Source organism: Acartia tonsa, chromosome 11 (genome assembly GCF_053477335.1).
Source record: "Acartia tonsa isolate MP-2025a chromosome 11, ASM5347733v1, whole genome shotgun sequence".
NCBI lineage: Eukaryota > Metazoa > Arthropoda > Copepoda > Calanoida > Acartiidae > Acartia > Acartia tonsa.
In genome coordinates, this window is record NC_137270.1 from 25,112,913 (window position 1) to 25,127,933 (window position 15,021).

Here is a 15,021-nt window from a genome sequence, read left to right on the forward strand (position 1 = left end):
TGGTGCCCCAACTGGAGGATGAGAGACCTGGCAGGTTGACACACCCTGTGGAAGCCGGACTGATGGGACCCAGCTGGACAAAGGAGCGCTGCTGCTTCAACGGCCACACAGCTGCCAAGTGTAGAACCGGTTGGGACCAGGCAGTGAAGAAACACCAGGCAGCCCAACAACCTGCATACAACCAGTCTGACACCCAGGTCTACCTGGAGGGAGATGCCCAGCCGTCACCCCAACCAGCTGCCGCCGCTGGGGCTGCGGCTACCCAGGAGTCTGTGTCTCAGGTTGGGACCATAGTGGCCAGGATCAACGTGCTGGGAGGAGCGGCTGAACCCAACCGGGTTGGCCTGGGCTTCAGCCTCAACCACATGGGACCGGAGTTCGTGCAGCCAACCAACATTGCGGAGCCAGAAGTCCTGCGGCCTCTGCCGTCCGGCCTCAACATGATGGTAACTCACGCTTCGTTTTTTATTAAATGAATAAGTTGGGGTACAATGTTTGGCACTATCGATATAAGTAAATGATAATAAAAAACCCATAGAATGCAATAATAACTTCAGAAAAATCGAAGAAAATAGTTTTCATACTTAATTAACGTTTTTAAGTTTTTCTTCAAAAAGTTTAGATAAGATGCCTTTAAAAGTCGTCTATGATTTTGTCAGGGATAAAAATGTAACTTTAAAATAAGAATTACAACATATTTTTTCAATTAGTACAAAGTAAAATTTTGAACATTTTATTGATCAGTATATTTTTTAAAATGTGAAGTAGAAACCTGAAATATTTATCATGAAAATTGTGTTATGATTTGATTGTGTGCTAGATTACAAGAAAAAAGATACTGACAGTACTTGTTGGTTCTTTAAAAAAAATTAGGTAGATTACTTTCAGAACCCCTCTTTTTGCAACGTTATTTCAATAGAACAGAGCCGTAGTCTTAGTGTACTCAATATCTAGACAGCCAACCATTGTTTCAGAATTGTTTAATTTTTTTAACTTCTGATAAAAACAGAATTAATGGTATTTTTGTAAATATTATACCTCCAGGAAATGGCTATACTTCCTAATCAGATGTTGTGTGATATTTAAGAGGAATTATTTTGATATAATGTCATTAAAATATTCGTTGAAAAAAGTGCTATTCTAGCTTATACTTCACATTTTAATGTGTATGATAATTCAAATAAAAGATAATGAAGATTTATATTATATTTAATTGTTATAATTATAAAGAAAAACCTGGAAACAGTAAAAAACTGACTTTATTTTATTGACGTAGGGAAAATTTTGTCAAATATTTGAATAAAAAAATGATATAAAACAAAATAAATTATTTTTAATATAGTCACAAAAAGGCTTAATGAGTTTAGGAAATATTTCATTCACTAATCATGTCATTTAAAGTCTATTTCACTGAATACAGTGTAAAAAGATGTTCTCGTTTTAATTTTAAGTAATTTCAAATGCATTTTAATACCTTTTAATGATTTATTTTTTGAAACATCTTTTTTATAAAATGTTATTGATTTTTGAAGTTATATGTTAGAATGTTTTTAAATTTTGTTAACATTTTGTTTTAAATGTAGAAAATTGGTAATTCTAAACATTCAAAAAATGATTTTATTAAATTTTCATCACTTAAATTGCATGTTTGATGAAATTTTCAACTGATAATTCAAGAAAAATCGTTTAAGTTTTATTATATTTTACTTTGAATTGTTAAAAAAATATATTATTGTCAAAAAAGGAGAAGTTATGTTTTCCTCAAAAAAAGACCTAAAACATGAAAATTAACACGTGTAATGAGAATTTTTTTCTTTCAGGTTTAATCTTAAGTAATTATTGATATTTTTTGTAAAAAGGATTTTATATAAAAAGTTTTAAAACTCGAGTTAAGTAGTGGTTCTAAAAAAGGTTGCGAATTTATGCAATTTTCTTGCAAAAAAAATTTTCTAGGATTTTAAAAATAGCAAAGGGTGTTATTAGACGTACTTACAAATACAATTGCTAAGTCATTTTGGCCAAACACTAAAATAAAGTTTTGACATCTGAGGGTCCAACCGTGAACTGTCAGACCGCGTCCCCCGAAGGAGGAGGTAACCCCTGTCACCCCCAGCGAGAGCCGAGGGGCGCTACCCAGCGCCACCGGGACGGTGTACGGGGAGGCCCTGGCGGCCGCCGAGCGGGAGAGGCAAGAGGCGCTAGCCAGCGAGTCTAAGTCAATGTATGGGACGCCAACCGGCGTCGCCACCTGGGAAGAACGAGAGGTGCTTCCCTGCACCACCAAGCTGATGTCTGGGGCGACAACCGTCGCCGCCACCTGTGAAGACTGGGGGGTGTTATCCAGCGCCCCACGCTGGTGCCTGGGGCGACAACCGTCGCCGCCACCGAGAGACCTGGACCCCTGTGAAGACTGGGGGGTGCTATCCAGCGCCCCCACGCTGGTGCCTGGGGCGACAACCGTCGCCGCCACCGAGAGACCTGGACCCCGGAACGAGCCCGCAGCCCCAGAGGAAGGGGTGACACCCGTCACCCCCAGTCAGCCAGAGCCCCCAGCCAGCAGGGAGAGTCCAGCTGTCCCTCACCCTCAACTGCGTCCAGCTGTCTACCCCCCTCAACCAAGCCAGGGTAATTGTATTGCATTGGTGCACCAGGAAGTTTGTGCTGGGTCAAACTTGCCTGCGCCTCCTGCATCTGCCCCAGGAACCAGGATATCAGCCATTACCAGCCAACCTGAAGAAGCTTTGGCCGCTGCCTGGGGAGTAACTAAACTAGATGCATCAAGTGCTGAGCCTAACCATAGAAGTAGAGGATCCCCAACAATTATGCCTACCCAAGATGGAGACGATGTGCCTGGACACCTTCATGCTAGGGGAGGAAATCCGGGGCCTTGTGCCTCCGGTCCACCAGCAGCAGTGGCCGTGGATTGGCCTGTCCCCCAGCCAATTAGAGCGGAGCCAACCTTGCAGATCCAAGACAGCCTCCGGCACAGGGGATGGACTGTTACCTTCCCCTACCCTGCAGGTCTGACTGCCACGCACCACCCTGCCAATGTCCAGGATGAGCCTGAGGGAGGCAACGTTCCTACAGTATAGCAACCACCACCTGCCCGTGTTGACAGAGACCCTGGAAGCAGAATGAACCTGACCAACCCCGAGGGCGAAGAAGCTGTGCCTGCATCCAGTAACCAGCCTGCCAGCAGCAAGGTGACCAACAAGATGGAGACCACCAGCCCAGTAGAGAAACCTGAAGAGATGTATACCATGTGGCTGTTGGTCCAAGCCCCCTCATGTGCTGTGCCACCCCTGGAGGTTGCCAGGGTGGCCTCAGAAGTACACATCCAACGGCCAGAACATCCAGCAGAACCAGCTACTCCAGCAGATATAGCAGATCCCGTTCGACCTGGGGAAGGCTGGAGTCTACCACCGTTCAGCAGCTGGTGTCCTGGCGGACCCATTCCACAAGGAAAACAAACTGAAGGCCTCAACCACTGTCGGAAGTCTGGCGGTGCAGACAACCCCTCCCAGCCTTCTGAGGGGAGAGTTGTGGTATTCGGCAACTCTGGGCCATGCGGAAACCAAGATATTATAGTGATGCTACTCACCCAGCTAATTCTGTTATTCTACAATTGTAAAGCCACCTGCAAATATGTGAGATAACGGTATTGATTTCATCTCTCAGTTGTCCTGCAAGTGGAGGGAGGGGTGTGACCCCTCCCTCTCCCTTCTTAAGCACCGGAACCTTCCCCTTCAACCACCAAGTTATCAGCACCACCTCAGCCCTAAGGATAAAGGTTCTAAGCCTTCCTTCACCCGATAGATTCACCACCCACACAGACTGTTGTTGTCCTAGTAATCATCAAACCTTCCCTTTTAGTACCCAGACCTACTACTCAACCCCTCTATTCTTATCTACCTATTGTGCTGTTCCATGGGCTATCCTGCCTCCCCCGGACAGGGATAGCCATCTACCTACCCATTGCAACTATCTATGTTTTACTTGTATGATTTACCTTTAACTATCTCTATTCCTAATCCATATGTATTTATATTATGTTGTACATCTTTAGTAAACCTTAGACCCTGAATAAAGGAACATCTGAATAGACTCTGTTTATTATTTAGTGATTGCTAGAGAAGCGTAGCTTCTCTATAATATAAGTGTCCACGTCTGTTCGCACTGCCGTAGTCATTTGAACTCGGGTGTCTGCCATTTAACCTAGGCGGATACCACAGTACAATGTTATAAGCGAAGTATCTCTATAATTTAAAAAATGAAAGTATGTCCTTAAACAGGATGATATATTTAAACTGTTTTTAACCTATTTTTAAAACATATATCAAAAATATACTATGACACCAGTAGAATTAAACTGCAGAGCCTAAATTTGAATTAAGTCCCCAATAAACTTTTTTGAGGGGATTTAAAAATTAATTTTACTGTTGCTGTGGTCATTTTTGATCAGAGCAAAAGGTCTTTTTTTATTTGGGTAAAATTCGTAGCTTTTAGAGTGTTTTGCTTCATATATATAGTATTCTGGTATAGAGTAAAATTAGGCCTTTTGATTTCATCTAAATTAATTCATTAAAAACTTAATTTTTACAATATATCAATGAATTAACTTTATCATGCTTGTTTTCCATCACTTATTTAAAACACAAAAAAATTGGCTGTAAAGGGTTAAATAGTGAAAGATGACAACAAACGTTTAATACGCAATACAACAAATTTTTTTTGGTCACATATACAAATATGATAAAATATAAGATTATTCAAACTTATTTTTTTAAATATTTTTAAAAAGCATGTATCTTTTATGTGTATAGTTTTCATTCTTTTCATTTTAATTAAATAAAAATTATTTAACTACATTGGAAATAAGTCACTTTGTGAAAACACTCTTTTTTGAATTGTAAAAAACTGAAATGAAACAAGGCTTCTAATTGGTTCAGACTTCAGAATAATATGTTTTATTTTAATGTTAAATTTCTTCTTTATAAATTATTGTTTTAGAAAAAAATTAATTGCATTGAACAGAGTAGAGTTTTTATTATTGTATTGATATAATCTGAATCACATCAAATTGTTCTGTAAGAAACAATTTAACCCTAAACTAAAAAATGCTTTTGCTTCCATCAAAATGATCACAGCAACATATAAAATTGATTTTTAAATCCCCCAAAAAAAGTTTATTGGGGACTTAATTTAAATTTGGGCTCTGCAGTCTGATTCTACTGGTGTCATAGTATATTTTTGATATATGATAAAAATAGGTTAAAAACAGTTTAAGCAGTTTTGCAACAAATTTATTTACAATTTTCTAAAGACTTATGCATAAATAATCTGCTTATTCAGTTTTGACACTCTGCAAGTGTTAATGTTCGTTATCCTACCGTTTTAAAGCTTCGCTTTTATGATTGTTGTCGTCCTAGTTTTTTTGGTCTTGTTACAAATGAAAATACTTACTCTGTGACATCAAAATTAGAATTGCAACTATTGATATAGGAACAAATAAGTATTTCCTCAAAATAGGTTTCAACATTCTTCATGTGTATTTAATTTTATTATCTGAAATGATTATTATTCTTATTTTTGAGTGAGTATGACACAACCCAAAAGGGAGTAGCAATCAAAATAAAATTGCTGGAATGTCGTCTTGTTACGAGTCACCCCATCCCCCCCCCCCCCTTCTTACAAAATTGTATAGTCACTCTTTTAAACTTTCACTTCTCAAGCAATGTACAATGTATGTACATTATACATATAGCACAGATATTCGGGGATAAGACAATGAACGATAAATTGATTTACATTCTAAATTATGAATAAGACAATGAACGATAAATTTATGTACAGTCTAAATTAACAATTCTGTATATTTTTTATTATTGGTTAAAAAAGTTGAATATGTACCTTTTCCCTGGCATATTAATCCTTATACTACAGAAACAAGATGTTTGTCTGTTTATGTATCTGTGTGTACCGAAGGATCTCGCTAACCGCTGAACCGATCAGGTTCTCCTTAACAGGGTAGCTTCTCATAGGTCCCGGGAAGGTTCATATCTATTTTCTTAATTAAAATTAAAAATGAAGGGAGGCCCTCCCGAAAAAAAAATCCACCCCCAAAAATATTTCTTTAACTTTTTCTTATAAAATCTAAAATAAGGAGTTGGGTTATCAAATTTGACTCCCATCTCCTCAAGTGCCCCTAGAGGCCTCTAGGGGGCGTAGCCGCTAGTATATATATAAATACTAGCCGCTACGCCTCTAAGGGAACTTGAGGAGGGGAGAGTTGAGTCCCAAAAAAAACAATTTCCTACTTTATTTTAGACTTTTTTTGCGGGGGGGGGGGGGAGGCGGGTCTGGATGGGAATTTTTTTCTAGGGGCGATTTCTCTTGGGAGGGTGGTGGTACCCTCCCCCAAAATAGTTATAAACCTTCCCGAGACCTATGCAAAGCTACCCTGTTAAGGATAACCCGATCGGTTCAGCGGTTAGCGAGATACTTCAGTACAAACAGACAGACAAACATACAGACATCCTGTTACTTTATTATAAGGATATATTTCTAATCACAAATTATTTCAAGCATTACTAGTTTGAACTAGTTTAAAAACTTTCTTATTAAAACCAGCTTCACAAAGTATTTCACATATTGATCTTACAAATCCAACTGATTGAAACTGACCACTTTATAAACACTGCACTGGCCTAATGCCATAGGTTAGTGTACGTCTGGTTCTCATGACGTCAGCATTATTTCCTCAGACATAATTTTTTTCATGGTGCGTCTTCAAACCCGCTTATTATCAGAAACACCTTAGAATATCTATAATACAAAGTAGTACAATGTCTGTCTGAAGCTTAAGATCTAAGTAACCACTGAACTGATTTGGCTCGGGGATGGAATGGTTTTTCGTTATTTTCCCCTTCCAAAAAAATTTCTTTTTAAAACTAAAATAAAAAAAGGGGAATTCGACTACCCCTCCCCCCAAAAAATTCTACCCCTTCCGAAAAAAAATCTTTTTTTTACTTATTCTTTTAAAATCTAAATAACACAAAAATAGGTTGATTAAACCTCTTGGAGCAGGATTCAGGAGTATGTCTGAGCCAATGGATTTTGTTAATCACTAGACCAATATGGTTCTCCTACAATGATGCTTCCTAGGATCAGGTTTAGAGCTTTTTAAGGGGAGGGTACCTTAACCCCCCAAATAACAAATTAAATTTCGCTGTTTCTTTAGAACAATTAATTCCCCACCCCTTCCACCAACTATTATTCCCCACCCCTTCCACCAACTATTCCCCACCCCCTCCACCAACTGCCCCTAATAAATGCCTCTAGGAAACAAAAAGGATAGTGGACCAAATAATGCCATTTCTCGCGGCCATACGCCGTCATGCGTCATGCTAAAAGGGTGACACAAATTTCAGATATCAGTTTTCGCTATTTGATTTACTATTTTTATCTTTAAGATAAAAGCGATGCTTGCAAGATTATTTAATTCGCTTTTAATATAAAGATAAATTTTTCTCGTATACATTCGAATTCAGTGGATAAGAACCGGTTCTCATCCATACGAAAAAACTAACATCGTATTATATTCAGCTTTCTACGAATAAAAAAATGTACACTCATAACATTAAAACCATTTTTTTAGCCTTTGGCACCTCGGGGCAAAAAAAACTGGTTTTATTCTTATAATTTAAACATTCTGTAACCGCGGAAAGCTGTTTATAATACGATGTGAGAAATAACTATTCTCAAATCGCAAAACTGGGGTTGGAAATTTGCGTCACCCTTCCAACAAGACGCGTGACCGCGAAAAATGGCATTATCTGGTCCACTATCCACTGTTAATATTGTTGTGTTTCGTTAAAGGAAGTAAAGGGGTAGTTTACGCTGCCGTATTAATAATAGCAATTCTGATGACTAGATAAGAACTTTTGTGAAAGCAATTTTACCCCTTATATTTATCAGAATTTAATGACGAATAGCTTATTTTCTTCGTTTTTTATAACCATTAATAGAACATTAAAAAAATATTTTTTTTTATTTAAAAAGTACATTAAATCAAAATTCAAAACTTAGGTGTCAACAAATAAAAATGATTTTAGTACTTTTTTCTTATGCTCTTATGGGTTAGTTTTTAATTTTTTTTATGATAAGATTAAGAAACAACAATGATTCTGTATATACCCGCAAGGATTTTTTCTTCAGTTTTTCTCTAAAATTTTCACAACCCATTTAAGTGACCAAAATTTTTTTTTATAGCAGAATCATAATGCAAACGAAATGAAAATAATTATGCTCTTTCCTACCAAATCTGTATACAAATTCAACCAATGCCCTGGCCCAGTTGTTCTTCAACTGTTATCCTATTGGCAGATTTAGATAATGTGTCTCTATGTTATCTCTATTCATGATGTATGCACTAATAGCTTTGACTTCATCAGCACTCTAATAGGTTACACTCTATTATAGGTATTCAGATTTTCTATTGGAAGAAATTAAGTCATTCAGTGAAGGAAGAGAGAGCATATTTATAGAGATGTTACTCGCCATCCAAAAAAAAACTTTAAATAAACAAAAAAAGATTCTTAAGATGTTATATTACGATGGAAAACTTGTTAAATAGACAAAGGAAGGAATGTAAATTTTCTTATTTATTTGGTCTGCAGTGTTTGGACGCCTTTACTTTACCCGACTTGTATTATAGCTTTGCTTCCCAGCTTTATTCCTTATTTTCTGTTGATTCCCTTTTAGCTACTGGAGAAGCCATTGTGAATAGATCAATATAATGTATTATGCCTCTGTATAGTTGTTGTGCCATTTATAAAGTTTAGTTCAATCAGTTATACATCTGCCGCTCCCTCCCTGGCTCAGGGAGGCGATCAGCTTTGTTTAACAACCAATTTAATATGACATCTTTTACTATGTAATTCTTATTCTCATATGTGTGCCCTTAATCCATGTGTTATTATATTATGTTGTAAACCATAAGTATTTAAGCTGCCCTTTTACAATAAACATCCAAACTGAATTACTGTTGGTTATAGTTATAGGCAGATCAGCAAAGCTGACCTGCAAATAGTGGTTATAAGTCTGTCTGTCTACCAAGCTTGTGATCGCGAACCCCTGAGGCTAAGGCGGGGTATATTAAACTTCCCTAAAAATTACAATTCAATCAGTCCAATAAAAAAGTGCATCTAGATTTCGATGGATCCTGTGCCAGTATGGATTGATTAATGGCCGTTAAAGTCATCTTCCCCCTCGGAATAAGATTAAATAATAATTTTAGCTGCAAATTTAGGAAGATTATGTTTATTTTATAATTTAAACAACATTTTCAAGATAATTATAAAAAAAATCACAATAAGAGTCAATTGTTATTAAAATACTGTTTTAGTTTTCTCAGCTGAGCTTTGGCACCTTGAACGAGCTGAGAATCTTGACAGAAGATGAGAAGATATCCTGCTCCTGCTGTGGCTGCCAGAACAGTTGAGACCTAGAATGAAGCAAATTGAAATTACCAAGAAGAATAATAAATGTAAATATAAATTTCAGTTTATAAAAGGCTTAGAAAGTATAGAAGAGAATTTGTCAATTTTGCCCTGAAAGCAGCTAGCATGCACAGATTCACACAACGTTTTCCCAACTAGGATTTTTAGAATTGTGCAATAAATTTTAAGATTCATGTTTAAAAAGCTACAATCCTTTTATAAAAGTGACAGGATGTGTTTGTAACAAAGGACCTTGCTACCGCTGAACTAATATTTTCTTCTTTACAATGTATATTCTTTTTGAAACTATTTTGAAACTTTTTAAAAATTGAATATGGAGTGTTGACAACCCCCTTGCCCTCCCCTCCCAACCCAAGGGGTATCTAATGGTCTTGCCGATAGTATTTACGAATTATACACTTACCAACATAATTGTAGTCAATTCAAGCTGCTTCTTTGAAATTGATGTTCTACCAGTCAACAGCTTCTTCTCATTTCCGCCAAGGCGTTTGTTCTTGTTCACTTCTCTTGCTGAGAGAGTTGGACCAAGTCCTTGGAAACCTAGGCAGGCATCTCCATAGCATATGACACTGTTGGAGACCAAGTACATGGTGGCAGATAGCACAAACAGGACAATAATAGCTACAGCCTAAAATATAAAAGCAATGGATGCAGAATATACGTGAATATTATGACAGGGAGAAAATTGCTATTTCCCTTACCATTTATCAGTCAGTTTGTTCATACAGTATGAGGGGAGGGGATGTGGTGGATCGTTATTCAAACTTAAGTAGAAAGCAAATCGGTACTTCCAGCTTTTGCAACGGCCAACCCAGGTTATGAAAGTACCAAACAATGCATAAAATTATGTAATAATGTGTAATGATATTATTATATGTATGCTTATGTTGAAATACATATCTATCTACCTATCTACTGGTATATTTAAATAAAATGTGTAACTTGATTTGTGTCACAAACATATTTAGATGTACAAGGGTGGTTTTGTCACCCTCAAACTTCGAAAACCAACTTATTTTACCCATCTCTAAAACTTACTAAAAATGCATTAGATTAACCCCATTACACCCCTTAAAATTTTGTTAAAAAACAATATAGATAACTCATTTTACACCCCTTAAAAAAAGCTTTCCTGGTCACAAATAACTTGTTGTTATTGTTTTAAAAACAAAGATGACAACATCCATTAAAGCGAAGCTCTGAAACAGAAGGACAAACGGACATCAACACTTGTATAGTGTCGGAACTGAATAATCAGAATATAAATGAATAAGAGTCGAAGTAAAACTGTGAGTAAATTTGTTAAAAAACTGCTTGATACAGGATAATGTTTATAGACATACTTACATTTTTAGGACTTGATTATAGAGTTGTTTTGCTTATTGTATTGTACTTTGTTGTCCCAGGAATCAGTAAACCAAAAATCAGAACAATCGGATATTTAAATCACATAAAAATTTGTTGTTAAAAAAGTAAAAAATCAACATGTTTAAAATGGACGTACGAACATTCTAGTAATGATTCTAGAGTTGATACGCTTTCTAAATCGTACCAAACTACCACAGGAATCACCATGCAAAGTTTGAAATAGATAGGACAATTACAATTCATGCCTAAATTAGCGAAAAAAGATATCTGTCTCGGACGTACGGACGGACCGAACGTAATTATTGAAAAGCCCTCTTTTAAAAACTTACAATGATTGTGTATCGTTTTCTAATTGACTCCTCAGAAATCTCTTTTCTCTTTGTCTCTTCCTATATAAACATACTTTTATGTTTATCCTATTATATAAAGTAGTAAGGTTTTTTTTTGTCTGAAGCTTAAGATGTCAATGACTATAGAACCGATTTCGATTCTCTTTTTTAGATAAGCTTCATACAGATCCTAAGCTCCTAGATGGTAGTATATAAGAAAGTAATAAAGATGTCTATGTGTCTGTCTGTTTATACCGAAGGATATTGTTTACCGCTGAACTGATATGGTTCTTCTTTACAATTAATATTCTCATATGTCCTGAAAAAGAACATAATATGATAGGTGCAATAAGTCCTATGGCTTACCTTCATTTGATGTAATCTTTCTTCTGCTTGTAACTAAAACATAAAAGGAAATTATTTAACAAGCAATAAGAAATCTGTAAAGCTTAGGATCACTCACACTCTATGTCTGTAAATCTGTAATGTAAAATCATATTCATTTTCTAATATTCTTACATTACATTTTTTATAGTATTATGTTATAAAAAAGGATGTAAAACAATTTTATAATTATTTTATACCTCTATTTTCCTGCAATTCAATCCCAATTTATGTTGACCAAATGAGCCCATTTTTTCTTCATGTATATTTCATTTTAAAAAATCACGAAACCTTTGCACGATTTTTAGCAAAATGAGGCAACACTAAGAAGAAATGAAGAAGGGAAGGGGTCATTTTTTTCTAGAACCAATTTTTCTTGGTAGGTTGGTGGTACTCTCCCCCACAAAAGCTATAAATCCTTTCCAGGTTTTAAGAGAAGGTCATTTTCTTGTGTGTGCAGTTACTATATAACTCGTATTCATTCGAAACCGATTAATATCCAGTGGTTTAGAACTCGTTCTCATCCATACCAAAACTATGTCTAGCATTGTATTATATCCAGTTTTCTACAAATATAAAAATGTACAATCATAAGACCAATATCAGTTTTTTTCTAGCCCGTGCCTTCGGAACCTCAGGACTAAAAAAATGGTTGTAATCTTATAACTGTACATTCTATATCTGCGGAAAGCTGTTTTTAATACAATGCAAGAAATAGCTATTATTTAATCTTATTCTTTACCTTTTCTTTTTCTTTGGCAACTTCATTATCCAACTGAAATAAAGGTTTGATTAATTGGTGTAAAAAAAGTTTAGAAATTTGACAAAAATAGTATAAAAATTCAGAGAGAGAGGGGGGACAATGCACTGTTTATTACACTAGTCCCTAAAGTATTATAATATCGTTGACTTAACAACTTAACGGACCTTAGTGAATTTTGATTGGTTAGTTCATAAAGTTGACTATACTGTTAATCTACAGCAGGGGTACTTTGCGTATCATCATTTGAGAAATACATTTAGGGAATAGTAGCAAAATTCCAGTCAAATGCGCTTTTAAGGTCAAACTATTTTTAAGTATGTGTGTGGTCAATTTAAGTATGTGTGTGGTCAATTTAAGTACAGAAATAATAAGCACATTTGACTGAAAGCTTACTAACGATTTTACGGAATATTGCGAAAGCTACTATTCCCTTTATCGGCCATTGTCTTATCCCTTTATATCCCCGATTAAAATAAAACATACCTCCAGGCCTTTCAGTTTTATTTTAGCTTCCATTTCAGTTTTCATTTCTAATTCTTTGAGCTAAACAATATCGTATATTTATAATTTAAATATTTCAATTGGATAATTAATATTTTTTATTCTTTTGAATGAATATGTTTAATAATTTTTTTTTAATGCGAAGCTTTTTTTGTATGATATAATTATCCTATTCATCTTATTTATAACCATGATTCCTAGCTTAAGAGATATGCATCTATACAATCAAGTCCTTAAAGTACGTCCTGAAAAAGAATCATGTATTTTAACAATTTTGCAACAAGAATTCATATTCGTTTGTTCTTCCCATTGATTTCAGAGCTTTACTTTTATGGATGATGTCATCCTTATTTCTTAAAATAACATCCTACCTTTGATTTCCTTGAATTTTCTTCATTTTCAACCTAAAAAATACATTATTTTTAGTAATGATATTAATTGAATAATTTTTTAACAATTATTATATTTTCCAAAATGGCTTCGAAACCGATTAATATCCACTGGATTATATATATATGTGTATCATAAATCATTTATAGCATCTTACTACAGACGATTTCCAATCTTTTTCATTTTAATATCCGCGGAAATATGTCTGTAATACGATGCGTTACATATCAATTCTTATATTAAACAAGGATGATAACATCCATAAAAGCGAAGATTTGAAACGGTACGACAGACGAACATTAACTCTTATAGAGTGTCAGAACTGAATTTACACAAAAAATATAAAAGTTTTTACAAAATTATACGTATATTTGTTGCAAAACTGACATTTTTAGGACTTGATTTTAGAGATGCTTCGCTTGTAATATTGTACCTAATTGTTAGAGGAATCAGTACTCCAAAGAACAGATCAATCATATGATTATATCACATAAAAAAAATTGTTGTTAAAAAAGTTAATAATCAACATGTTTAAATGGACGTACGGACATTCTGATAACGACCATAGAGTTGCTACGCTTTTAAAATCGTACCAAACTACTGCATGAATCATCATGCAGAGTTTGAAATCGATAGGACAATTCTAACTTGCCTAAATTAACGGAAAAAAGCTATCCGTTACGTACAGACAGACGTACGGACCGACCCTAATTATATAAAAGCTTCGCTTGTAAAAAATATAATGGAAAATACATCTAGTTTCTTCTTTCTTTCCATGGCTTCCTCCTGTAAAAAAGTCTAATTAATTAAAATATTAATATTAATATCTGTATATATGAACCAGAGGCGTGCAGAGACGAAGTCCAATCTGTACCACTTTTGATTCCTGTGACGTAATAGAAATGAGGGATTCTCCATCTCTTTTTTAGGGTTGTTTTTCCCACTTCTCCTCACATCTCCCTCATTTTATGACGTCACAGGAATCAAAAGTAGTGCAAAAGTGATATATAATATAATTTAGTTTCAGTATAAAATCTTAGTGGTCCAATTACAGTTTATAAATGATTTTAATTGGTAACTTAACAAAAGAAAATCCTTACCTCCAATTTTTTCATTTTTTCAAAGCTTGCTCTTGCTCCAATTTAATTGTCTCTTGTCTAATTTTCTCCATTTCTTCTTCATGCTAAAATAATTTTTTTTCTCTTAATACTAATAAAAACAAGGATGACAACATCCATAAAAGCAAAGCTCTGAAATGGTAGGACGAACGAACATTAACACTTGTTAAGTGTCAGAACTAAATAAGCAGAAAATAAATGTGTAAGTTAAACAAAATTGTAACTAAATTTGTTGTAAAACTATTCAATACAGGATACTACTTAAGGACATACTTATATATTTAGGACTTGATTATAGAGATGCTTCTCGTATTACATTGTATCCTATTGTAATAGGGATTAGTATTCCAAAAATCAGATGAAAATGATAATTATATCACATAAAAATTGTCAAAAAGGTAAAAATCAACATGTTGTAAATGGACGTACGGAAATTCTGGTAACGATTATAGAGTTGCTACTCTTCCTAAATCGTACTTAACCGTTATATGAATCATCAGCCAAAGTTTGAAATAGATAGGACACTTCTAACCTGTTTCAATTAAGAGTTAAGACTCTAGGGGGCTAGGTGTCGCTACGGGTACTAGACCTCACTCCACGCACCTTGAAACATACTCCCCTTATGATTGCGGTGTAAAGATTCCATT

At 35.2% G+C, this 15,021-nt stretch overlaps 2 protein-coding genes across 6 annotated transcripts in view; both read right to left on the reverse strand.

The window, feature by feature from the left end:
* The window catches only part of LOC145331683 (uncharacterized), a 31,578-nt gene extending 26,011 nt beyond the window's left edge, over positions 1-5,567 (reverse strand). The window contains exon 1 of the mRNA XM_080176474.1: positions 5,464-5,567. Coding sequence (XP_080032600.1) covers positions 5,464-5,539 — 76 coding nt within the window. The 5' untranslated portion in view covers positions 5,540-5,567. The remainder of the gene's footprint in view (positions 1-5,463) is intronic.
* A 3,740-nt stretch (positions 5,568-9,307) lies between these two features.
* Positions 9,308-15,021, reverse strand: part of LOC145331692 (uncharacterized) — a 109,715-nt gene continuing 104,001 nt past the window's right edge. For 2 of the 5 annotated variants that reach the window (XM_080176497.1, XM_080176494.1), the window contains 9 exons: positions 14,357-14,439; positions 14,010-14,042; positions 13,238-13,270; positions 12,849-12,908; positions 12,345-12,377; positions 11,585-11,617; positions 11,219-11,278; positions 9,925-10,149; positions 9,308-9,505 (listed from right to left, as the gene is read on the reverse strand). In XM_080176497.1, the coding sequence (XP_080032623.1) occupies positions 14,368-14,439 (72 nt within the window). In that variant the 3' untranslated portion in view covers positions 9,308-9,505; positions 9,925-10,149; positions 11,219-11,278; ... (4 more) ...; positions 14,010-14,042; positions 14,357-14,367. Of the gene's footprint in view, positions 9,506-9,924; positions 10,150-11,218; positions 11,279-11,584; positions 11,618-12,344; positions 12,378-12,848; positions 12,909-13,237; positions 13,271-14,009; positions 14,043-14,356; positions 14,440-15,021 lie in introns of those variants that run through there. The other 3 variants (XM_080176499.1, XM_080176496.1, XM_080176498.1) reach the window with 2 other exon arrangements.